The 26781-nt window shown below is 39.3% G+C and overlaps 2 protein-coding genes across 2 annotated transcripts; one reads left to right on the forward strand and one right to left on the reverse strand.

Moving 5' to 3' along the window:
- Positions 1 to 2066: 2066 nt before the first annotated feature.
- Positions 2067 to 10647, forward strand: rcc1 (regulator of chromosome condensation 1). Its single transcript, XM_042425070.1, has 10 exons — positions 2067 to 2213; positions 4022 to 4118; positions 4384 to 4571; positions 4695 to 4874; positions 7981 to 8077; positions 8172 to 8294; positions 8411 to 8551; positions 8691 to 8810; positions 9172 to 9324; positions 9843 to 10647. The coding sequence occupies exons 2-10, from the start codon at positions 4040 to 4042 to the stop codon at positions 10016 to 10018; spliced, it is 1257 nt and encodes a 418-aa protein (XP_042281004.1). The 5' UTR covers positions 2067 to 2213; positions 4022 to 4039; the 3' UTR covers positions 10019 to 10647.
- Positions 10648 to 18587: 7940 nt separating this feature from the next.
- oprd1b (opioid receptor, delta 1b) lies at positions 18588 to 22912 on the reverse strand. Its single transcript, XM_042422666.1, has 3 exons — positions 22581 to 22912; positions 20702 to 21057; positions 18588 to 20476 (listed from the first exon to the last, which is right to left on the reverse strand). The coding sequence occupies exons 1-3, from the start codon at positions 22823 to 22825 to the stop codon at positions 19947 to 19949; spliced, it is 1131 nt and encodes a 376-aa protein (XP_042278600.1). The 5' UTR covers positions 22826 to 22912; the 3' UTR covers positions 18588 to 19946.
- Between the last annotated feature and the right edge of the window lie 3869 nt (positions 22913 to 26781).

The raw sequence follows: 26781 nt of genomic DNA on the forward strand, positions 1-26781 counted from the left end.
TTGTAGTGGTCTAAATGTACATCCCAGATGTTAAAAGAAATACATTTTGCATACAGAGAAACAACACTTTATGATCTCAGTAAGGAGAACACATTGTTGCAGCTGCAGAATGAAGACCAAAAAGAATTTACATACCAAGACAAAATACACATGAAGATTGCAAAAAATAACCAAAAAAAAAAACATTATATATACAAGAATAGACACCCTTTAGGAGAGAATTTTATCAAACAATAGAAATATCCAAGCACAGGAATATATCCATGAAATATTGATGATTTGGGGGGGAATGTGCAGATTATAGAGACCAGATCATCCAGAACTGAACATAAAAGTTCAGGATTGTTGTTTATAGTGATCCTAGATATACATGAATAAAATAAACCATTCAGAATAGATACTGAACTGAAACTGGAACAATACTCTCTAACTCTAACATATACTGTAGCCTATTGAAAGTGAAACACATCTAAGTTAACTGTTTGTTTTTTTTTATCTCCCATAAAATATATCATAAAGCAATAGAAAAATATGTGTAATATATGAAGGTGAAAACATCCAAAAGGCCTGTCAATCATCCTGGGAATAATATCAGATTTCAATCCGGTGTTTTAAATTGTGTTCTGACTCTTTTCTGTACACCTGGTTCACAGATTTGCAGTGATGGAATGTAACCCAGTAACTAAGCACTGTCATTAAGTACACTTTTTTAGGTACATTTTAGGTACCTTTTACTCTCTTCTCTCCCTCCTTTAGCTCTATCCCACAACATTTCAGAGGGAAATTAAGTATTGCACTCCTTTACATTGATTTGACAGCTATAGTTAATTCATTTGCAGATTTTAATACAACAAATGAGCTTATAAAATATATTACATTGTTATACAGCATTTTATAATAATATCTTATTATATATGACAGATATAAAGTACAGCAATATGCTACTTACATGTTAATACATCAACAATAATAATCCAATAATGTGCAACAATATGTAATTCAACTCTGACAGAAGATATTCTGCAGCTTATTATTACTTTTACTTTTGTACATTTTGCTAATCAGAATTATTTTTATCGTCAAATAGGTTTGCATATACAAGGACTTTGCTTTGGTGTTGTGGCGCATAACAGTCAAAATATACACAAAATTAAGTAATCATAAATAAAATAAAAAAGAAAGAAATTTACAATTAAAAATATTTCAAATATATTCTAAGTGAGAAGAGCTGCTACAGCATTAAATTTTAAATTGAACAGAATGAGATGAAATATACTAAATATTGACCAGGAGTAAACAGTATATGCAGTGTGCATTTAATAATAATAATACAAGTACTTTTACTTCTGTACATTTTGCTGATGATGCTTGTACTTTTACTTAAAGATCCCCTCCAGACATGTGTGAAGAGATATAAAAATTACTCTGATTGGAACAATATTGTTTGTCTGATTTGGCTTTTCCACAAAAAGGGTATAATTACCACATTAAAATCCTTAAAATGGCATCTACTTCTTCTCCCTCATTAAACATTACAGAGTCTATAAATATGCAAATATATTTAATTTCAAAAGTTTAACCACTTCACCCAAGATGTCTCCTATTTCACTGTAAGTCCATTCTCATTGTATGTTCAATGGAGGCTTCAAGTTTCCACATCACCAGGATGCAAAATTAACTTTTTTGTCCACTAGCCAAATGGCTAGTGAATGTTCACACTTTACCGGCCACTCAATAGATTACCACTGTTTTTTTAGCTGGTGAGTAAAGCACTTGCATATTTTGGCTGGTGGCTGGTGCATATTTTTTGCCCTGCACATCAAACTTGTATAAGTTTAATATTGGACCAGGATTTGCCTCCAAACCATTTGTAAAGTCACAAATCATGCTGGTAGGTCTGCCCCTTAAAATCAGATTTTCAGTGAGCACAGAAAAACTTTCCACTTTCGGCAGATTAATGTGAAAACAGCCTTCTAGTGTCAAACTCTGCACATACATCATTCTGCACAGCGAAGCTCAAACATCAGTATCAAATGAGCACTTTCTCCACTCCTGCGTGTTTTTAGTGCTGCTGTCTCTTTAAGGAGGCGGGAGGTTCCATAGAACGTGCTGTCTCGAGCGTGGCGCGTGCGTGTCTGAAGACCGGGAACAGGCTGTGTGTGCACCAGTGCACGTTCACTTTTAGCCGGACTACAAACTTCTACATATCACAGGTTAGTGAATTATCAGCCTTCAAACGGCCTAACTGGAAAAGATGAGCAACAATAAACAGATTTGTAAGCGATGTGTGCGCAGTTCATTCAATAAACTGTCGTATTATAGTTCATTCATTCCCGAATGTCGTGCTAATGCTATTGAGCTAGCTAGCTCTGGCTCTAACTAACTGCTAACACCGGCTACGTGATAACAGCGTGTATTTTCCAGGTCGCACTGCTACTGTATTAGTAGCTGAGTGTGTCACCTTGTTTTTGTTATCTAAAATGGTATTAAAACTGAGCCATCCACAGCTAACGTTAAATAACTTCGCTATGTAAGTCAATGTTAGCAGGGACACATGCGCAGCACCGACGTTAGATCACGCTGCTTATTTTGAACTATGCATCTGTGTTAAATGTTCAAGCTCTGACAGCACTTTCCATACATGTCCTTACGAAAGGTTGGTATTTATCACACTATCTGAGTGCGTCTTTGTGAGTTGAGTGTGACAGTTGTAAAAATGAAAGGGCTTATTATTCTGCGGGCGTTAACTTTATGCCAACAGGGGAGCAGAAGCGGAGCTAACACAGCTGTCTGTGGGGTAAAAACGTGACTGCCAGCCACTGACACGACTCTGACAGCTGCTACTGGTTAATGTTACCACCAAACTAAAGACTAATTGTGTCTGTCCGTTCATAGGGGTTTGTTGTTAGCCAGTAAGCTCGTGACTTATTTTAAAATATCAATATTAACATGGAGATGAACCTCTCATTCAATATTCAGAGCCTAACATAACATCCAGTGGTTTCAGGTGTGCAGTAGAGAGACCGTTGTGGACGTTTTCATGTCAACCCTGTGTTCATGAAACCACTCTTGAATATATTACATTTTATATCATTTTTCTTCCTCATTAATTTGAGTACCAGACACTAAAGTACATGCTAAATGTCAGCTACAGACCCAGGTACTTATTAAAGAGACATTTAGGCCTTTGGTAGTATATCATGAACTGAACACATCAGTTGGTGCATTAGTTAAGCTCATTCATACCACACCTGTCATAGTTTGTTTTCTGTGTTTTTATCTTCATTATTCACTAAAGAATCATCATAATTTAGACTTTTTTTTCCAGAACGGCTGCTATGAACTGATCAACAAATCCTCACATTTCAAAATCCATAACGAGCGCCAGTTAATGAGTGAAATATTGAAGTAGATCAATTTTCCATTGATCGACTAATTGTTTTAGCCCTGTCTGTTTTGTTTGTGTGCTTCTTCAACAATAGTACTCACCTTTTGGTCTTACCTGGTAAAACACAGGTATACAGATGGAAAGACTGGCACAGCCAACTGAAATGCAGTGTTTTTCTTGCTGTGACATGTCATATGACAATGCAGAGCTGTCATTGGATCCAATAGCTATCCATACCTCAGTCATGTTTGCTCAGTTTGTACCAGACTTTATTTTTTAAGCATCCTATGATTTTCTCCAAATGTAAACTTTTCATCATGTAAGAAGTAAGGTGAAGCATGGCTGGCCGACCATATCAGATATGTGATATTTTTTCACTATCCATCCTTTCCATCTTGTGTCTTTGTCCACTGGCGCTGGATGTATTAATTGTCAGACATTTAGTAACAATTACTGCTAATGTGAACAAGCTGTGCAGCTGCATTTGCAAATGTGATTGAACTGCTCATAATAAACGCCCTTCTCATGTGTGTTTGCTGTTTGTTTTTTTTCACCAGCTGTACAGCTCAGTGACCTTCACCCATAGTAGGTTATTAAAATCTTACACCAGTCTCCTCTGTGTCTTTCCCAAAGTCGTCAAGTGTTGCTGTCATGCCCACTAAAAAGGCCGCCACCAAGAGAAAGTCTGATGTTGTTGTGGAGGATGATAAGGACTCCAAGAAAGTCAAAGGTAAGTGACTGGCCTTTTCACAACAGGATTGCTAATGGCAACCAGAGTTGACTGGACCCATGTCTCTGTACACTGACAACAAAACAATCTCATTTTTTGTGGGCTTTTTATATGTTGTTAACCTGCTAGCCTGGCTGAAAGGTCACAATAGTAGTAGTATTAGTGGCACTCTTCACATGCTGTGGTCAAGTTTGGCTTTGTATGACTAATAATGGCAAAGATCAAATACTGTCCTTTGGTATAAATTTGTTTGTGCCTGTACCAGTTTCCCACAGGAGCCATGGCAGAGAGGCAGGTCAGGTTCTTGTTCTGGGCCAGGGTGATGTTGGACAGTTGGGTTTAGGTGAAGACATCATTGAGAGGAAGAAACCTGCGCTTGTGTCCCTGCCAGAGAAAATCGTGCAAGTGGTAGCTGGTGGCATGCACACTGTGTGCCTTAGTGACACTGGACATGTAAGTGAACATCTGTCTTATTTAAATAAATAATTAAGATTGCATTGCTAATTCCTTACTAACATTTTAACTGAGGGTCTTTTAGTTTCCCAGAGAAACAAATATGTTGTTTTTATTTTTTAGGTCTACACGTTTGGCTGTAACGACGAAGGGGCCCTTGGTCGGGACACAACAGAGGAGGGGTCTGAGATGGTTCCAGGGAAGGTGACACTGGAGGAGAAGGTGGTCCAGGTGTCGGCAGGAGACAGCCACACAGCCGCACTCACAGAGGACGGAACAGTGTACATGTGGGGCTCCTTCAGGGTTAGTTGACTGCTGTTATCACTTATGTCTGTGCTTGGAAGTGTGCATGTTTGTGTGTGAGAGAGATACAACTAGTAAACTAGTGATTTTTGTATCTTTTTGTTAATCCTCTCTACCCACAAAGATTCAAAAGCATATTTCAACCTTGCATCTTCCCCTGACCATGACCATCACAAACGCACAGTATGGGTAGTTTGGACCAGAACATTTTAAAGACATTTGCTTTCAGGATGGATACAAGTCATTTATCAGCTAGTTGACACAAGTCAGAAAATCCACCGTTATGCACCTAATCTGTAGTGACACCTTCTCTGTATATAATCATTTAAATTATTCCACATTAAAATAGTGATAAAGCAACATTCAATAATCAAAGCACCATCATATATCATGCATGACATTGTAACACTGACCTCATCCCTTCTCCTCATGTGCAGGTTTTCTTCCTATTTATCTTATTTGATATAAATCTCTGCTCATCACTGCCCAAAGATTCCTGCCTTCTCCCAGCTACATTTCTCCATATGAATTATTTTCATTCTTCTCAATTTATTCTGTTTTGGTGGTATTGTCTGTCTCATTTCCTGTTAGCCACATTTGAGCTCATTTGGAACCAACATAAAATTAAGTTATATGCTGTTCAGAATTCTTCGTGACTGGAGCTCGAGCAAATGACAGAATATCCTGCCGACTATTTGATTTGAACACTTTAAAGCTCATCAGCACAGAGCTCGAGTGGGAACTCATTAATACTTTCCAGGGTTTGTCCATCTCTACTCAGTACTGTGTCAACAATATTGCAATAACCTTTAGACATCTGGTTACATATTCGAACACATCCATTGAACTGGCTGGCACTGTGGACTCATAATATATACTGTATTTCAACAAATCAAGATATTCTCTTTGATTATGATTACTGTTTGCAATAACACAAAGTTAATTATATAAAAATCTCCATATGTTCTGATTTCATTTTTGTTTTCCACCCGATTCAAGCTTGGCCTTAAGCCTGTCCATCACAAGCAAAGCTGAATTTCACTTTTTGTTCATCTTTCACAGGGTTAGGTTTGGTTTCCGATGCCAAACCTCCCTCCCTAACCTGCAGTGCAGAAAATTAGGATATTCTAACAAAATAGAAAAGGGAAAAACAAACAATCAACTCAAGAAAACTGAATATTTCTGCTCCCTTAATTTCACTTTGACAACAAGCTTGTATCTCCACTGAGAGATTCCTGTATTCTCCACCTTTTCACTTCATCAATACTTTCATTGTCATGCCCACATAATGCGTCCACCCTCCTCTTTTCCATAGAGCTCCATCAACTGCAAACAGATCAAGCACAATAGATCGACCATTATGGAGAACCGTAAATGACTGATATAACCATGTCCATTACACTTTCATTTGATTCCTCTTCTTGATTTGAAGTCAGCAGATTCATTTCCTGTAATAACGTGTCTCCTAATAATCCTGCCATTATTCTAGCACACCAGACTCTCTCCATCATCACCTCTTTAATTATCAAACCATCTCTCTAAAATAATAATAATAATAATATCTCTAAAATGCCACCCCCCCCAAAAAACTCGACCCGTAGTTTTAAATAATCACTCTGGATTCTAATCATTTCTTGGTCGTCCACACTTCAATTACTGCAGTATAAACTCTTGATCGTGACTCATTACAGAACACTATGTGTGGGAAGTCTCCTCATTAATGAAAGTGGCACATCCTGCTCCTCCCGTCTTATCCTGCTGCAACACTCCATACCCATAACAAGAAATCTAGATTTAGTGTGAAACCGTGTTTTCTTTACACAGATGATTTACGGTTACACTGATAAATGTCGACCATCTAATGAAATACATATTGGTTTGTTACTCAACTGATCTTTTAGGTTATCAACATTTCTCATGTTGATCCAGTGAATCTGAGGTGATGCTGCTGACAGCAAATGAATTTCAGTTTTAGACTCCCCGCCTGAGCTCTTGAACTTTTTCTCATGATCTCTGTAATTGCTGCCTTTTGGGGCCAAATGACCAAATCTCACAGTTGTAGCATTTTAAAGGCTTGGGGACAAAATGTTCTTCACACTTTGACCTATTAAAATAGAAATTCAGCCATAGTCTGATCTTTCGTAATGCCAATCTTCATTCTTTTCACATCTCAGCACTTATCACTCCTCCTGCTAGATTACTCATCATTTTTTAATAATTAATACTCAATGGCACACTGGCAATTACATCTCTATTACCTCTGCCTACCTTCTGCACTCCCACTTGATTTTTAACAATGCAGAAACCAAATGAAACACTCAACATAACCTCTGTTTTGAAAAGCTTCTTATAAATGATATTTTTATTATCCCAGATCTGATTATATTTCAGATGTGTCTTTGTCATCGTGGCATCATAATCCCAACATATCCCATCCCATTTTAGTTAAACTGGGTTGCCAGGTGTTTTTTTGCCTTTTAGCACACTTTTTTTTTTTTTTTGGTGGGGTGACACTGTCAAGTTGACAGACCCAATGACACTTTCAAAGAAATGAATGGTGTATGAATGCATATAATTTACATTATATTATGAACACCAACTACATTGCATTTATTAAGGTTTGCAAAGACAAAGTACCCTGAATGCAAACTTCCGTCATGTGTGCACGAATGCATAACTGAAAATATTTTGAACTATGTTCAGTGGGCATCAAAATATGCATAAATGAGATACATTTCATAACAAAATAGTGATACTTGGTGTCTGAGTAATGAAAAGTATGTGCAAACACTGTACTGCTTGACCTAGTTCTCGTCTGGTTAATGGATGTCAAGCAAAACAAATAGAATAAGAGAGGATAACAAAATGTACGTATGAGGAGCTGAACATCAGGGCCACTTACTCTGATGAAGTTATTCAAGTACAGTCAAACTGAAAAAGTCAATTGCAGTTTTTCCAATTTTAATTTTCAGGTATCATATCAAACATATCAGGCTGGTAACCAAAATGGTGATATTTACAGCCATGCTACACTACTCATAACCCAAAACATGAGCATTGCATATCTGTCGGTTCAACCATTAATATGCTGGCCCTTCGTTTCCAGGATAACAATGGTGTCATCGGTCTACTGGAGCCCATGAAAACATCTACTGTTCCACTCAAAGTCCCCATGACGGAGCCTGTTGTGAAAATTGCATCAGGTAAGAAAAAGTCCACTTCAGTGCTAAATGTTTTTTATTTGTATTCTGTATAATAATTTCTAACAATGTTTAATTTTCATGAATCTTCGACCAGGTAACGACCACCTCATACTGGTGACACTGGAGGGAAACCTCTACTCGCTGGGTTGTGCAGAGCAGGGGCAGCTGGGGAGAGTGCCTGAGCATTTTTCAAACAGAGGAGGCAGGAAAGGCCTCGGTAAGTAACAAAAGCCCAGAGCATCAACTCATTACTCTCTGATATGGGATTACATTAACAATAGTGTAATTTATATTACTGTGGTCTCTGGCTGAGTCTGAATCCTGTGATTTCAGGCCGGTTGCTGATACCTCAGATTGTAAAAGTCAGAGGGAAGGTTCACTTCTTAGACGCCTTCTGCGGGGCGTACTGCACCTTCGCTTTGTCAAAAGAGGGACATGTGTATGGATTTGGTCTCTCCAACTATCACCAGCTGGGTTAGTAGGTTCCAGTCCTTAAATAATGTGAATTAACCTCACATGAGTCAGTTGTTCACAATCTGCTCTGAGCTAGTTGCATCAGACATTATGAGGTTGTTTTTTGTGTCCTAACAACTCATTTTTTTCATCTGTCCAGGTACCAAAAGCACCAATATGTGTTTTGTCCCAGTAAAACTGACTTGCTTCAAGAACTCAACCACTTCCTGGGTTGACTTCTCTGGAGGACAGCATCACACTGTCTGCCTCGATGCTGAAGGTAAACTGCGACTGTTGACCATATGTGATCCAGATTTACACTGTGTTTCTACATTAGTAATACATTTCTTGTAAGACTAGACAAGTAATATACTGCTGATGTAAGAAATCATGTTTTAGAACTACAAATAGATTTAAAATAAATACAACTACAGTATATTACCCATGTTTTACAAGCATGGCTTGTAATAAGTAATTTAAAACTAAAAGTAATTTAAAATGTTAAATATATAGAGGGAAAAAAATCAGCAGTGTTTGGATGGAAAGCTGTTCCATAAATAAGAGAAACTAAGGAGTTTTATCTTAAGTACTGACTAGGCAAACGATAAGAGTCTCTTTTTTTTTTTTTCTTATCTTTTTAGGGCAGGTTTACAGTCTGGGCAGAGCAGAGTACGGTCGTCTTGGTCTGGGTCAAGGGGCTGAAGAGAAGAGTGAGCCCACACCTGTGATGGGGATGGAGCCGGCCAGTGGAGTGACATGTGGGGCGTCTGTCAGCTACGCTGTCACCAGAGAAGGTGAGTAACAAGAACTTCTGGGTCTGTTTCACAAGAATGTTATATTGCTGGCTTTTTAAGGTGATTAACTGCAACAAGTCCTCATACCTAAATTAAGTAATAGGTCCTTGACAATGTTTTCTGATTGGCCACCAGGGTTGCCGTTATATTTAAAGAAATGCAACATTGACTTTTGATAGGATATTGGACAAGAACAGTCTTCATATGCAGCCTGACCTTCGTACTCTCTAATACGTTTTATGACAGTAAAACAGCAGCTTGCATCTTCTGGCTTCACTATTTACAGAGGAACATCATTATTCACTCAAATGCAAGAGGTTTTTTTACCAGGAAAACACAAACATGGGATTTTTGAAGCATAATTGGATGTACAGTAAATATCCCATATTACGGTAACTTCTCATACTGCCAGCTGTATTATTTTATTTTTTCCACATTGTGTTTCTAATGTTTGCAATGAGCTAAGTGAGTAAAAAATGATGCTCAGTCCACTTACTGCTGCCCCGTGCTCACTCCAGGATCCGTGTACGCCTGGGGAATGGGCACCAACCTGCAGCTTGGCACAGGAGAGGAAGATGATGAGTGGGGCCCTGTGAAGATGACAGGCAAGCAGCTGGAGAACCGTGCAGTACTGATGGCGTCCAGTGGAGGGCAGCACACGGCCCTTTTGGTCAAAGACAAACAGGAGAGCTGATAGCCCTCTCTGGCAGAGAATGATGGGGGAGCTTTTGATCTGTTTCAAGGTGGGGCCTTGTTCACGTTGCCTAAAAACGGGGAGGGGGTGAATCTACATGTGACTTCCTGTGCTGAGCCGAGGGAGTGCGAGAGGTGCAGGGCAGAGGGGGAGAAGTGAGGTTTTAGCCCCTTTTACGAGAACTCTTCTCTCGCTGATGTGGGGAAAAATGTTCACTGATGTTTTCAGTAGATCATGACAAATGAGAGACTATTTTTTTAAATCTAGTTTTTTGATGTTCCCTTTGAATTCTTTTCAATAAAAGTCATTAGTATGACTGTAAGACAGTGTATGTGATGTTTGTGAATGTGGCTGTTTACATGTACGTAAAGCAAACAAGAGTAAAAGGCCTTTTAATGATTTCCCCAAACCAGAGACTTTTTAACATGTTTTTTCTTTAGAGCAATAATTCCATTGACCTTGGTTCAGACAGGACATTTATACCAAAGTGAGTTCAATATGTGAGACTACTGTTCGTTTTATTGAGGGCACACGGAGCTGTTTGTGACTATTGGACTATTTGGTAACATGTCATACTGTATCCTGCATTTTGTTGCTTTTTCTGTCTGAAAATAAAGATAAAATTTTAACTTTTTATGCCTTTTCTTATGTTACATAGCAACTATTTTAGTAGTTGTGATTTTTTTTGTTGTTGTCATTGGGTTTTTTTTGTTTTTTTTAAGGAAAATGACTTTTGCTGGTTGCATGCGTCCTTTCCGATGTGAGGACTTGTTGCCATTCTTTGTCATATGATCATAAACTGTATATCTGTGGGTTTTGGCCTGTTTGTCAGACAAAACAAGCCATCTGAATGTCGCTTTTGGCTCAGGGAAATTGTGATGAACATTTTAGACTATCCAACATTTTATAGACAATTTATTGATGCAACCAAATATTTGGTAGCTTAATCAACATTATGTGCATGCTCGTAAAGGGGAAAATTCACCCTAAAACAACATTTCAACGAGGGTTTGACAGTTTAATTCGCTCTGGAAGACTTTGGTTTACAAATGACAAGTTCAACAAAAACAACATCATTTTATCTAACCTACCAGTAACCAACCTAATAAAAGGTTTCATCATTTAGACCATACTTATTTTTGATATATCCGTTATTGAAAATATGGGCATATTTTACAGTTCATAATTTTAAATGCATTTCAGAAACACTTAAAGGGATAAATGAAGGTTCAGTCTCCTGCTTATTTAACAGATGAAGGTTTATTTGTGCTTTATCACAGTTGCTGCAGGGAAGGAGTGAAATGGCATTGTTGCATTTCAGTCCTTTCTGGTTATCTGTGTCCTTCATCTTCGCAATAGAACGAATGCAATTCATTTAGCCAATAGTACTGGGTATTATCACTTCCACAGACGACATGTCATCTCAAGCCATTGAAAAAGGGGCTGCTTTTCTAGCAGGAGTACAGCTGCCCAACAGTTGCACACTAGTTGCTTTATGTCTCATATGGATGCAAACAACACATTCCATATGCACGTAGTCATGAATATAAATCAGAAACACTTAAGGATGCAAATGATGGTACAAGTGCATACATCAAAGCTGCATGTTTTTGTGTTAAATGTGGGCTGAAATGCGTTTGGTCCTTGTCTCATCTTGCTTTCATCTGACCAAAAGGACCTGATGATGAAGTGTAAGGGCTGAGTCCTGTGAAAAGCCCTCATGGCAAAAAGCTACTCAAAAAGCTTTGAAATGCTAAAGTATCTTTCATAAGCAGTTAATTGCTCAGAGTAAACCTCTTCCCTTTTTTGTTTTGCATAGCTGCTTGTTGTGAGACAAACAAGAAATGTCAGGGATAAATTTGGAAGTTCTGCTGCTCGGTAATGGTTTTACAGTAGCTGTAAGAGTCTTAAAACAACTGTTTCCAATGCATGTGTTCTGCCGCTGGGTGTTAACTCTTCTGTTTCTGTATAAAACATATCTGTAATGGTTCAACGTATTAAAAGAAATGCAGCTTTATCACACCTGGCATGTGTTCTACAAATTTTTTTTTAAAGATTCAATGCACATTGTTCTGCCAAAAACATGGGGCGACATTTTTTCTTTATATATTGTATTAACACTTATGTAAGGTGTGAAGGTATCAGACTTACCACACTGCAGCACACAACACACTATTTCATAACAGTTATCTTCCACATTTTCTACTCTGAAAGAAAACCATGTCGTGTTTTGGCAATGACTCAACAGCACACTGTGATTCATGGATACTTTCTCTGATAGGTAGCATTTTTCAGATGAAACATTTTCCCTACTGAAATGTTTCTTTTGTCCAGTAATGAGCGGTTACACTGTCAGACACCAAACTGAGTCAAATACTCAGTCGTGTTGATATGCAGGGTGGTTTCTTGGGAATGATGACACTGATTAAATGACCTTTAGTCATGCACCCATAAATTTTTTAATCCCCTGCTATGCTGGAATTTTTAATTTTAAATCAACTGAAGTCTGAATTGTTCTGGACAATTTTATGAACCTTATTAAATTCCTTAAAACTGTTCAAACGTAGCTGTTGCATCACTCCTGGATTTTCAAAAAAAATAAGCAGAATGGTTTTGAGACAACAACAAAGACTTTGCAGATGTACAGGTAAATGAGACTGACTTAAGCCAGGCAGTTAAGAGAGGCTTTTAAAAGCAGACAGCTTCCACATGCAGGAACGTTCAAAATCGGATAATGCTCCAAAACCCAGAAACCTTCTCATAACATTTCCCGCACAAAGAGAGACATTCATACAGGAATTCGGCAGTGACATCCTGTGATTAATTCCTTTCAGTCATAGAAAGTATAACAAGGTTTTCATAATGCATGCGGATTCTAATCTTCCTCTCGTTAAACTAATCACAGAGGAGGCCGAGGAGTCTCAGGCACCTGCACCGCCACACATTCACTCTAACAATGGAGGGAGCCAAATTAATCACAGCAATTGGCTGCTTCACTTAGAGCTGTACATAAGACTTTTTATATTCTGTTTTTTTGGCAACACTGTCTATAACAGGCTGCATGCATTCATGATTAGCAGCATCATGCCATTACAATTACAACCTCACAATATAACAAATTTTGCATCATTTAGCTCTGTCTTGATTGAGATGTGGCGGCCCTCGAGTCATCCTGCTGTTTTTATAATTAACTTGTCATTTCAAATTATATTGAGTGCTTTTCCTCAAGTATGCATTAATCAAGACATCCAAAGTTTTGTGATGATTGAAATGCTTTTGGAGAGGCTTTGCTATGAGTTGTTTTCATCAAGTGGTCCATTGTAGTGGAAACCTGTTGAATATGGCACAGCAGGCAGCTGTTTTCCAAGCCACTCCCGTCTTACTCTTGTTTCTCTCTCACACACTCAGGAAATGCGCCAATTTTGGATAAAATACTTTTAAATTAATGTGCAGACGGGAAGTTTAAGATGTAGAGCAAAAGAGAGCGAAAGAAAGCAAGCAAATATGGTCTCAAACACATCAGCATGTATTTGATTTGCCATTTTCTATCATTACTGTGTGTGTGTGTGTATACCAGATATTCCTCACTTTTGGGGACTCGCCGCCCTTTTGGGGACAAAAGCAAGTCCCCATAACGTAAATTAGGTTTAGGTTTAAGATTAAGGTAAGGTTAGGGTTACGCATGAGTTGGTTTGGGTTAGGGTTTGGGTTGGGCTATCAATAATAAATGGAAGTCAATGCAATGTCCCGACAAGGATAGCTGCACAAACTAGTTAACTAGTTAATTGGGGACAGCTTGTCCAATTGGGGACAAAAGCCATCTCCCCAATTGGGAAGATGATGGGTTAAGGTTTAAGGTTAGGATAAGTATGGTCAGGGTATCTCTCCAGGAAATTAATGTAAGTTTATATAATGTCCTCAGAAGTGATCATGATCACATATGTGTGTGTGTGTGTGTGTGTGTGTGTGTGTGTGTGTGTGTGTGTGTGTGTGTGTGTGTGTGTTGGGTGGCCATGTCCCCAATTGGTAAAACATTGATTTTTGCATCAGTGGTTAAGGTAAAGGTTAGGTTTAGGAAAGTAGTGCTTGTAGTTAAGGTTAGGGTTAGTCAACTCAACCCACTCTTTTCTTTCACCTCATAGGTCAGGAAGCACTTTGAGGACAGTGTAGTTGCAGTTGCAAATAACATACACTATATGGAGGCTCATCACATCACATCTTACAAACCCCTCAGGTACATTTATATGACATGATCATGAAGAAATCACATTATTTGTGTCAATGCTGTCACTCATCCTGTCTCTTTACTGTGCATATTCTGCAAGTAGAAAGATTAGGATCTGGCTCAGTAGCTTTGTAGCTGTTTTTTCATAAAGCATGAAGTGCTGCTGCAACAACAACAACAACAACAACAACAACAACAAATCCCCCATGTTGTTATTAATGTATTAAGTGATGTATTAACTGCTAAATGTATAAAGTACTCAACTGTTGCCATGGCAGAGTAGGTGTTTGGCATCAGCCTCTTGAAAGCTCTAATGGGAGAACAGATTACTCTGAGAAAACACGCATTTCTCTGAGTATGTGCACAGGAAACAAAATAGGGTATTATTAGCCACTGAATATGTCTTGCTGTTAAGCCGCTGGTGCTCCATTGCCTGCGGACCATATTGTAATTACTGGAGATTGCTTTGATAGATGGGATTTCTCGTCCAGCGGGCCGAGGGCTTCTTGTGAACCCCTCCGCTGAGGACCCACAGCTGTGCAGAAACTTGTGAGAGGGGCCAATCTCTCAATCTGATGCATGTTTGCAGATCTATTATGGTGACTAGATGACAACAGGCCTGTTAATGAAGTGCCAAGGTAGGTGACTCATCCCTTTTAATGGACCTTTCTTGTTATTTACTTGACATTTACACGTCATATTGATTCTGAGCTAATTGCTCACAGAGTTCCACCTAAACTGTGATCACATATGTCACCTTTATGGATGGCAGCAGACTTGTAAAACAGAATATCTGATGTATAGCCGATGCAAAGGGCTGGATCATGTGAAGGAAGTGGGTTGGCCAGCCCAGATTCTAATGACTCTCAGCTGGCAGATGGCACCCAGTTTGAATCCCTGTCTCAGCTCCCCAGCAGGGAATACTCACGAATTTGCAGCCATATGAAACATCCAGTAAAACTGCATGGAGATTTCTGCACTTCTGGCATTATGTAAACACCTCAGGCAACTAGGAGGTCTGATCCATCTTACAGCAGGCATCTACAGTACCACACAAATCCATCACCAGAATCTCTGTGTTATCATTATCTCAATAACTGATTCCATTTGGGTGTATTTTATCTATCTTAAGGGTTAAGGCTGGCTATTCTAAATATTTTTCTTATTGTCAACAGATCTCATGTGCAGAGTCAAACAAACAGTAACATCATCCTACTAACAACTATTATGTGTGTATCCACAACCTGATATATCATATTCCTCTGTGTTGTAGACCTCCGTTGTTGTTCAAACCCTTGCATGTTTGCAGTTTTGACTCAGCACTGACATGTTGCGCACTGTCAGCCAAGATGTTGTGTGAAAAGCCTCACTGTCAGTATGTAGGTGTCCACAGTAGAGATGCCCAAATGTCTGTTACACTGAAAAATTTTCCACTGAAAGGCATCATGATGCTCAAACAGCCAAACAATGTAGTTGTGTTCCATCAGGCTGAGCAACAAATCTGTCTTCACAGTGGACTGAGGAGCATCACCCCCACTCTCACTCTGCAGATCCTTTCATAGTCTGCCTCCCAGAAGTCAAATAACCAGTATCATCCAGATGGAACAGAAAAAAAATCTTTCAAACTATTAGATGCTCTGAGCTTTTGATGGCAACCAGGGAATACTGGCTTTGCCAAACTGGAGTTGTTATGAATGCTTCCCTCTCTGTTTTTATGTCGCTCTGTTAATTTGTTTGAGTGCACGAACAACCGTTACTTAGGGTTAGAAGATGATGCATTTAATCACTCTGGAACTTATCTACAGTACCTCTGTGCTTGTAACTGTATACTGTAACTTTGATAGATAATCATTAAGAAAAATACCTGTTGCATGTGAGTACAGGCGCTCCAAAGAACCCAAAGATAGCTTTCAAAATCCAGAACAAAACTGTTTCTGTAGAGGCAAAAAGTCACAATTACAGCTGAGTTTACAGTTTTGCTAGATCTGACTGCTCTGTTGAATGAAGCACTTTGGTATTCACATTTTAAAACAGCCAATTACAGTCTAGTCAAGTCAGGAGCCAGCTCACGGTGTCTGACTAAATTATTCATTTTGTTGCTTTTTCATTTGTCTGCTACACAGTGAGCATATAGGCAGAGATGTGTAAATATTTAAAGTCATATTTCATTGCACAGAAGAAATCTTCAGCACAGCCTGCTCCCCCTCACACCCTCAACACAAATGTCACTGCTCAGCTCAATGGAAGCTCTATGATGTCTTGTCATTTAGCTTTTCTGAGATATTCAGATTGAACATCCCTTATTCTAAAGTCTAACATATCCCTCAGCCTGGCTATTTGAGAGATCAGGCAGTCTGATAACTTCTACTCTCTGAGACATCATCAGTCTTTCAGCACATAATGATTTCAGCCCTTTAATGTGTGCAAGAAGTGAGATAAAAGTCAGTTTGAACATGTAATTCTAGGACAAAAATACCAAAGAATGTGTCATTTTTTACACGTGTGTGTCCTCTTGGGGCCTCACTGGTATTTACAGTAAGTATGTCTCATTTAAATGTTAACTGCATGTGTAATGATGTCACGGCGGGGGTCGCCTAATTATGGTTCTTTTTGTGCTCGGCCTTCATACCAGTGTGCGACCCGTGCAGCCGAGTGCACGCAGTCCACATTCCATGAGAATTCTTTTGAAAAGATACTACAGTGGTTTATTTTATTCTTTTATTCTCTAAGAAGGTTCGTAGCAGCTTAACAAAAAAACTGATGTGATGAAAGTGTCAGTCTGAGTTTGAGCCTGTGTCATTTTTAACAGTTAAAGCTGGTTATATTCCACATCAACAAATCCTGTGAAAAGACAAAACAACAATGAATTGATCCTACTGATATAGTTTATTCCTCTGTGCCATAGAGGCACTGAACTATTAAAACACATAAGTTAGATGTACTGTTGCACTTTGTGACATCCTCTTTCATTACTATAAACACAGGCACTGTAGTCTATTTTACTTAGACTGATTTTACTGACTGTTGCCATAAACAGTAAAGCACCAACTCTGCCAATGTAAATAGTCCCAACAAATACACTATTTATTCCTGTTTGAGTGACATTTAATTATAAAAAAAACAACAACTGAGTTTAAAGAAAGGAAATGCTGTTTTTAAATAAATGAGAGTACATATTGATGTACTGTATGATTCTCCAGGGCATCCAGTGGTCAGTGACCCCAATATCATCCTTGACTTATTTCACATTGTGCTTTCATTTATTCAGTCATATTTCCACACACACTTTAGATGTGTCATATTCACCCCTGTGACTGACCAGGGGCATCACGCTTGGGTCAGCCAATGCTGACATCCTAAAGGTCAGAGGCCCCTGGGTCCCCGTCCACAGTGACCCGATCAGTAATCCATACTTGATCAACCCAACTAATTATATGTGTAACTCTCATGAGGCCTCACTGGTATTTACAAAGAGTAGAAGTGTCAACAACAAAAAACACAGAAAACAAAATATCAGAATAAAACTGAGACAATGATATATTTTTTAAAAAAGCACTTACAAGATACAACTTATGCTTTATATGACAGTTGGATTGAAGTTTTCAAAAGACAAAGCAGTTATAACACCTATACAATACGGTACTTGATATGCATATATATACTGAAACCCAAAATGTGAAAAATCTTAAAGCACTTTTATCTACAAAACAAATCACTTTCTGTCAAAAGACCTAAACATAATGCTGAATAAGGCATTACGGTACATATTTTCATTCAGCTGAACATGTTGTAGACACTGCAGAAAACATTTATAAATGCTCTTCTAACAGTAATGGCTATACTAAGAGTTAGAGATAATCCAGACAGGAGACAATAAACTTTTTTTTTTTAAGATTTTGAATGCTTCACTTAACATTTATAGCTTTTAGTATAACAGTTATATAACTTTTGTTTTTACTAATTGGTTACAAGTGAAGCTTAATGGTACAACAGCTTGACAACACAATGAAACAAAATAAATCACATTATCACTTAATATGCTCTTACAGAACAATATTTTTTACACTTGATATATAGATGTCTGTATAAACAAAACCACGTTGCCACAGAGAGGCGGTTCTCTCAAAATGTGCAAAAAATGTTTCCCACCGTCCAAATCTCTTCCTGTGAGCGTCCAACGATCATCAGTGGAAAATTGTAAATGAGCTGTAATACGTCCAGGAAGCTTCTCATTGCTCGCTGATGCATTTGATCCAATTCAGGCTTTGCCAGTTTGAGGTCATTCAGTCACCTCGCTATGAGTTGGAACAGCAGCGCCACTTTCCCCTTCAGCTACTCGGTTTATTGTCAGCTGAAAGTTTTGGTTGTATAAAAAAAAAAAAAACTGAGCTGTGTAACTGCAAGAGGAGCGGAAACAATGTGTCAGCTGAACAATGATGTTCATGGTGAATATATGCAGGGACTCATCTCTGCTTGTATTTTCACATTAAGGAAGTCTTTCACAAGCATCTTTCATGATGTATCAGATGGATAAAAGTAGGAAAAAATACATAGAGGCTTGGTGCTGCGGTCATATCAAGTTTCACCTCCTTTAAAATTGTTCTTAATTATATGAGTGTCCTTCGTCTGTAATTATTTCTCCTCTTACCATCACAAGAGTGAGCATGAAATTGGTTACATCCTCTAATTTAAATATCACAATGAAAATACAGTCTCAGCTAAACATTCACATTATTGGATTCTCATTATCTCCCCAATGAGGCTGAGTGACAATACGATAACCAGCCTAGTTGTACAGTGCAGTCACAAAGTGGTAGGACAGAGACATGTTATGTGATGTCATCGTGTTGGCTCTCTACTCCAGCACATTGGACATGAAGTGAAACTATGACAAACTTGGCTGTAGTTTGAGGGTATTTACATCCACATCAGAGGAACAGTGTGAGAATTGTAGCCCTCAGATTTCAGGAAATAGAAAGTAATTTCACAAGCTAACATAAGTCTTCATGTTTAATAATATTCTGTTATAGATGTTGTTTCTGTACTGCTGCCATCATCACTTCTTGCTGCTACAGGGGATTTTTCCAGTCAGTCTGGTCTTCATCAAGTGAAACCCATGAAGATTAAGGTCAGGTGACTAACTTGGCCAATCATACATTGCCCACCATTTGGCCATAAAAAGACTCCTTGGTGGCCTTGTCTGTGTGTTTAGGATCAATGTCCTTTCCTGAAAATCTGACCAGTGTGGGACTGTGCGTACACAGGGCCCTGTTCGCCTAATATGGATGCGAATACATACAAACACTCTTAAATATGACAGTCAAAACTTTAACCTCCTATTTATTAGTTAATTTTTTGTTGAAGTGGGGCCAAATCAGTGCAAAACATATCACTGTCCTAATACTGGCACTGTTTGTGTGTGGGTGCTTCATGCATGTGCTTTAACAGGTGAACATACTCTCACAGGCACGCACAGGCATTTTTGTGATCATCCTGTGAGACTCCTTGAACAATTGTGTCTCACAAAGCTAAAAAAGACAGAAGGGTTTCATTAAATGAAACCACAAAGACAATCTATCATTTACATGGATGGTAGGTCAAAAGCCTTCATCTGCAGACTCAAACTCCAGTGGTGGAGACCTGTGTGACCTCAGTCTGGAGGTCATCCTGGACTGTTGTCCCCCCCCACTGATCCATGCCTAGTCAGGCGGGCGGCCTCTCTCTCGTCGCAGGAGCACAAACAGACACAGGCTCCCTCGTACTATTGCGCACTCTGGAAAAGCTGTTCTGATCCATGCGGGAGCGGTAGGGCAGGCAGAAATCCCTGAAGCACCTCTTGAAGTTCTCGTCCAAGAAGGCGTACAGCACGGGGTTGAGACTGCTGTTGGTGTAGCCCAGGGCGATGCACAGATGCCAGCTGGCCGCCACCAGGGGGTTCTTGTGGTCAATATCCACCATGGTCTTGACGATGATGAAGATATGGATTGGAGTCCAGCAGATGATGAAGACTGCCACCACCACCAGGACCATTCGGGTGATCCGCCGCAGGTTCCTGTCCTTCTCTTTGGAGCCAGAGAGCAGGCGGACACTCTTCAGCCGCAGGATCATCAGACCGTAGCAGATGGTGATGACCAGGACGGGCACCACGAAGGCGAAGATGAACACGCAGATTTTCATCACCGTGTCCCAGTACCATTCAGATTCTGGGAATTTGAGTGTGCAGGCTGTGCTGCCTGAGGAGTTAAAACAATTGGGAGTTTAATAGAGAGCCATGTGGAGAAGCTAATTTACTTTAATAACCCAGCTCAAATGTGTCCTCTTTTACAGCAATGATCATTGCCTGAAATTAGTAGAAGCACCTGCCACTAAAGTTGCTAAAAATCCTGCACAAATAAGTGAAATTTCTCTACAATGAAGGTTATTTCCAATATTTTTCTGCAACAATAAAAGTCCCTCACCATTATCTGTCACTTTGGTAACTGCCATGATCATCACAGGGACTCCGACGGCAGAGGAGAGGATCCAGATGCAGACGTTGATGAGCTTGGCTTTGGCAGGCGTGCGGAAGTCCAGGGCCCTCACGGGATGACAAACAGCGATGTAGCGGTCCACACTCATCATGGTGAGCGTGAAGATGCTGGTGAACATGTTGTAATAGTCGATGGCAATGATCACTTTACACAACAGCTCCCCGAAGGGCCATGTCCTCATCAGGTACTTGGCGCTCTGGAAGGGGAGGGTGCTGGTGGCGAGAGCGTCCGCCAGGGCTAAGTTGAAGATGTAGATGTTGGTGGCGGTCTTCATCTTGGTGTATCTGGTTGGAAGAAAAACACTCAGCACTTTTAAGTGATTTCGGCTAACGGTTGACAGGAAATGCGATTAGATTGTTAGATAAAGGCTGCATTTTTTTCAAGGTCTGTCTACTGCTGCGTTGCAAAGAAAACACCTTGTGTGGTTGACTCATGATTCCATTAAAACATTTCAAGGTTAGAAACCAATTTACTGTTTGATCTAATCCATTACCTTTTGCAAATCAATGATCAGCTATTTCTCCTAGAAAAATATCATTCAATCAACTAATAAAAGAACTTACCAGATGCATAATGGTTTTATGGCACTACAATAAATGCGTAAGAGCTTCTTTGCTCTGCCGAAGTGACTGTAAGCCTCCATTAAACTGCACTTCTACGTAATGACTCGATTCCAGCTCAAACGTCCTTCAAAACATTTCTGTGAATCTTTTTTTTTAATATATATATACGGTGACCAGTTTTGTCTGAATGCCACTGAATAGATGTCTGGCTGTTAAAGATGGATTCCTCCACATTAAGTCCACAATATGTTGTTCACATTTAATTAAACTGTGTTTCTAAAGGCCAGACATCACACAGCAACAGGCTCTAAGGGGATGAGGGAAGACAAAGAGACGTCTTACCTTTTATCTTAATCCCTGCATTCCATAAAGAGATTTATTACATTACACAGCATGCACTGATCTCACTCTGAATGTAATTGCTCAGTAATTAGGCCTAACAGATCAGGGACAGAGCGGGCACACTGTCTTTTATATCAACTTTGTTTGATTATTCTGAAAATGGAAAACAAAAGCACAGAGACTCATATTTCATCTTTCATACAAAGAAGTAGCAGTTCAAAATTCAGTGTGATGATTGAAGTTTGGAGGTCTAAACAAATCATCACTGCTTTCTCATTTTAAGCTGCAGCAGTTTGGCAACAAATCAACATGACATGAATCATCAAAATGATCAAAACATGAATTCTCTGCTTTTGGTTCACCATGCTGCTTATTTCCCAAGAACATTAATCATCAGAGTTTACAACCATCATTCCTGACAGGAATAATTGGTGCAATGAGGTAATTTCAACGCTAAGCGGCAAATCACATTGTCCTCCCTCCCCTCCTGTGTGAGTGCGTGTGTGTTTGTGTTTGTGTGTGTGTGTTTGTTTGTGTGTGGGTGTGTTAGAGTGGCTCTCAGACACACTGTGGGCACTTACAAAGGACCATCATAAATATATAGCAGTGAAAATATTATTTATACATTAAAAATGACTCTCTACAATATTAAATACAATATGACGTCTGTTGCTGTTACTTTAACATCCCTGATCATATCACTATAATATTGTTATACTAGTATATAAATGTTTGTGTGGCTTTTCACTGATCATTATCTGGTCAATTGCAAATTATAGTTGTAAATATAAACTTCGACACAATCACATTTTCTCTTCCTTTTCACTGTTTTTTTTGTTTGTTTGTTTGTTTGTTTGTTTGTTTTTTTGCTTTTCCTAATTAGTTTATTGTTCACTTCTTACCTGACCACCCCGTACATCACAAGGACGTTTCCCACCAGTCCCACCGCGCAGATGAGAGAGTACAGAGCCGTGATACAAACGGCGATGATGAGATTTGTGGTGTCCCTTGTTGCAGCCCTGATGGTCTCGTTGCTACTTGAAGGCAGGAGATTATCGGAGAATGTAATATTTAAAGGAGTTGCAGAGACCGAGTAGCGCTCCGTAAAATCACCAACAGCGTCGGGAGGAAGAGTGGGGAACTCCATTTCCAAAATTCGTTTGAGATTTTTTTTAATGTGTGAAGATTTTTCAAGGTCCGAGGCAGACGCACAGGAGCGCAAGAAAGAGAACTGGACAGCAAATTAGTAATGAGGCGACTAGAGGAGGAGGTTTGCTCTCTCTCTCTCTCTCTCTCTCTCTCTCTCTCTCTCTCTCTTTCTCTCTCTCTCTCTCTCTCTCTCGCTCTCTCTCTCTCTCTCTCTCTCTCTCTCGTGTGTGTGCGTGTGTGCGCGCGTCTCAGCGCTTTCCCTTTGGCAAAGCGCACTGGTGCACAAAGCAAGATGTGATGAGACTGTTTTCCTGACCAATTCTCACCATGCCTACAGGAATACCATTTGTCGAAGTGCTTTGATTAGATCAAGCATATAATAATGCTTCATTACATCTTTTTTCTCCCTTATTGTCTGTATATCCAAAACAAATGCCTCTTGTTCCAACTGCCACCCAACAGCTCATCAAAAATGTGTCAAAACCAGTCCAAAAATCTCTTTACAGCTCAATTAGACATTTCTTTATTGAGCTATTCCTGTTATTGCTGCCTTCAACCCCTGAGGTACTTCCTCTCCCACTCTCCATGGCCTGTGGCCCTGTGTTAGTGGAGCTCTATTAGAGGACTGACTGTTTTCACCAGGCAGTCACGTCCATGAAATTACCTTACTAAACCACAGGAGTGATGCAATTACCTGCCAGCAGCAAGCCTGATCAAATATTTAAGACGGTTTTGATGGCCTATAGAAGCAGTCAAAAGTGAGGATTTTGAAATGAATTTTACAAATTGTCATGTTAAGCTTTGCAGTACATTGACTGCCTGGGTAATTGTGTTGCTGTCAATTAAATCTGTATGTACAAACGCATTAATGTAGGCGTATAGACATGCAGGCACATTCATTTGAGATCTCTGCTTTTGGTCAATATTAAATCAGTGCTGCTCATGTGACCGTATTTTCAGTCTCTGCAGTCTCTTAATGCTTCTGTAACATTTCTCGCCCCTGAGTCCATGAACAAATATCAAATATACAAGAATCTGGTGATTTTTTTAGCATCAAATTCAACCCTGTTGAGCTGATGTGTGTCATGTAAATCTTTAATTACACAAACATTTGACTTTTAATGCCAAGCAGGTGTTTCTTTTCATAATTTCCATCAAAGCACCCATTCATCTGTAGAGGCCTTTTGTGAGCAGCCCATTACTGAAACATCAGAAACCATGAGGAACATGCAGCTGATCATGTGTGTCTGCAGTTTTCTCAGAGTAATTGTTTATTTGAACATAGACAAATTAAAATCCTCCTGTAGATATGAGTGTAGTACTCATGACTGCAGCAGTCTTAATGCACTCTGCAAAGTGACCTTTACTAAATCCGCCTTTAAGCAGCCACCATCAGCGCAGCACAAAGCGGGGACAGTCAGAAGAATGGGCCAGCATGCAGAACAAAAGCTCTGACGCCTCCTTCTTTACTGTTCCATCTAAAGATAGATCATGCGTGGCTTCCTAAGACGAAGAGCAGTAATTAAAATTATCTGGCTCATTTTAGGAGTTCAGCAAGCTCACTACGAATGGGAGATGTTTGTTTAAAGCTTCTGCATAGCTTTCTGGCCATTTACGAGAGAGAATAATTCTTAAGATGTTGTGTCTGACACGTTTTAACCATGTCAGTGGCATGTATAGGGATGGCAGTGTCAGTTGGTCCACCATTTTGGTCCAGACTGAAATATCTCAACAACTATGAATTATTAATGAATGAAATTTGGTATAGACATCCATGTTCCCCAGAGGATGAATCCTAATGACCTTGATGATCCTTTGCCTTTTCCTGTAGCGCCACCAGCGGGTCAGAGTTTTCACATATATACCGAGAAATATTTTAACATCTACAGGATGGATTGGCACAAAATTTTGTACAGATGTTCAGGGTTCCCAGGGAATGAATCCTGATGACTTTGGTTATTCCCAGACTTTTGTTCTATTGCCACCATGAGGTTCACTTCATTTGTGGTTTGGAGTCAAATGTAATAAAATGGATGGATTGCCATGAAATTTGGTACACACATTCTTGTTCCCTTTACAATCAATTGTAACAACTTCAGTGACCCCCCCCCACCCCAGCTTTTCATCTAATGCCATCATCAGGTCAAAATCCCAATTTGTCTTTTTTGTTTATGATCAAATACATGCAAAACAAATGACATTTCTCATCAGCCTCAGCTTTACTTTGTCTGAAGTGCTAATTAGAAAATAGTTTTAGCATGCTAATACGCTAAACTAAGATGCTGAACATACTCACTCAGAGGATGTTAGCATGCTGTCATTAGCATTTAGTTCAGAGCCCTCCTGTGCCTAAGTAGAGCCTCACAGAACTGCAGACAAGTGCTGATAAAAGAATACCACGACAAGAGAGTCATTTAAACAAGTTGTGAACACAACACTGACATACTATAGCTTATTTTAACCTTTTAAGTTGATGGTACACCTCTGACATTACACATAATCATTTCACACAGTATTATGTAAAATATTGATTATAGCCACTTTAAGTCCACCATTATTTTAGAAGAAATCAAACAAAGACAGGAAAAGGGAGCGACTAATATCAACTTGCAAAGTTTAGAAAGTGAAGTGTGGCTATGAAAAACCTATAAGCTGAATGTTTTTTCATTAGAGCCTTGGAGGGGTTTACAAAACTTTAGGATTTGATAACAGCCTGTGGTGATATTTAAGGGCCTCTTGGTGAGTGTTAGGTGAGGGGAGGTAGGCAGTGGGGGCGGAGAGGTCATTGGGGTTATCAAACAGACACCACCCCTCACGTATGTTTTGTTGAATTCAGCCCACGATGCCTCCAGAGGGCTCGGCAGTACTTTATGGTCCTGACAGTTATCTAGCCTGTATTACCTACACGCTGACACTGAAGCCCTGATAACAACCTTCAATCTCAATAACAATAGTCCAAGTGGGACAGCTCACCCCACTAGCATGAAATGACTTACACAGCAGTTCAGAAAGTAAATTCACTAAGTTTAATTTCAGATACAGCAGACTGAGAAAACAGTGTGTGGCGCCTGCTACTGCTGCTGGAGTTATGATGATGCACAGGGTTACAGTAGAGGACTATCTATCCCCCAAATGAAGAGGACTATAAATAATATAATGTATGAGTGCAGAGAATAGGTGCTCTCTGTAATGGCAGCAGACTGAAAGCGAAGTTTGAGTGTATCTGATGAGCCATCTCTGTAGACGATTCTGAAAACCTGAAATTGTGTTTTAAGATAAAGAGAAATAGGTCTGACTGTACAGTAGCCGACATGAACAAAATGCTGTTGTTGCTGCTGTTGTTATGTTATGACTGCTCTTCTCCCCTCGGGGAGAATCACTCATGATTAGTCTGTACAGGCAGCATGATTACTCGCATCACTCATCAGCCCAATGGAAACCTTGGGAAGCATTACACTGGCTCCCCGAACCCATCACATTCATGGCAGGGAATCCAGAACACAGACAATTTAGTGTGCTGTTGGGTTTTGCATACAGATGGAGAAATGATGATGCATGTTTGGTTTTTAAATGATCACACAAGACGAGTTGACTTGTATCAGCTGACAGTGATTGATTCAGTCTTAATAAATCATATTTAACACACTGACATACTGTATTATTCTCAATTGATTGATACTTATGCTTCTAATCGTCTTATATTTTTATATGTTGCGACAGTTATGTGTTTTATATCTGCTTTCAAGTTGCAATATTTTTCACATTACAGCAGTTCTGATATGAGCTGGTACACTTCACAACTTCTGAAAGGTCAGAGAAAAAAGGAATACAAACCATATTATATCTTGACATTTTATTTCTCCACGTTGCCAGTTTCTCTGTGCACAGACAGCATTAGATGGGAGGAAAAACTACAAGAAAACACATTTGCTCAGGCTTTGGTAAATGTTTTAA

This window comes from Thunnus maccoyii, chromosome 10, assembly GCF_910596095.1.
Source record: "Thunnus maccoyii chromosome 10, fThuMac1.1, whole genome shotgun sequence".
Lineage (NCBI taxonomy): Eukaryota > Metazoa > Chordata > Actinopteri > Scombriformes > Scombridae > Thunnus > Thunnus maccoyii.

Bases quoted from the DNA above. Each gene is read 5' to 3' on its own strand.
- rcc1 (XM_042425070.1), top strand. From the start codon at position 4,040: ATGCCCACTAAAAAGGCCGCCACCAAGAGAAAGTCTGATGTTGTTGTG. The intron at 8,552-8,690 runs GTTAGTAGGTTC...TCATCTGTCCAG, and splicing joins CTCCAACTATCACCAGCTGG to GTACCAAAAGCACCAATATG. The intron at 8,811-9,171 runs GTAAACTGCGAC...TTATCTTTTTAG, and splicing joins TGTCTGCCTCGATGCTGAAG to GGCAGGTTTACAGTCTGGGC.
- oprd1b (XM_042422666.1), bottom strand. From the start codon at position 22,825: ATGGAGTTCCCCACTCTTCCTCCCGACGCTGTTGGTGATTTTACGGAG. The intron at 21,058-22,580 runs GTAAGAAGTGAA...TCTTCCAACCAG, and splicing joins GTGATGTACGGGGTGGTCAG to ATACACCAAGATGAAGACCG. The intron at 20,477-20,701 runs GTGAGGGACTTT...TTAACTCCTCAG, and splicing joins TACCAAAGTGACAGATAATG to GCAGCACAGCCTGCACACTC.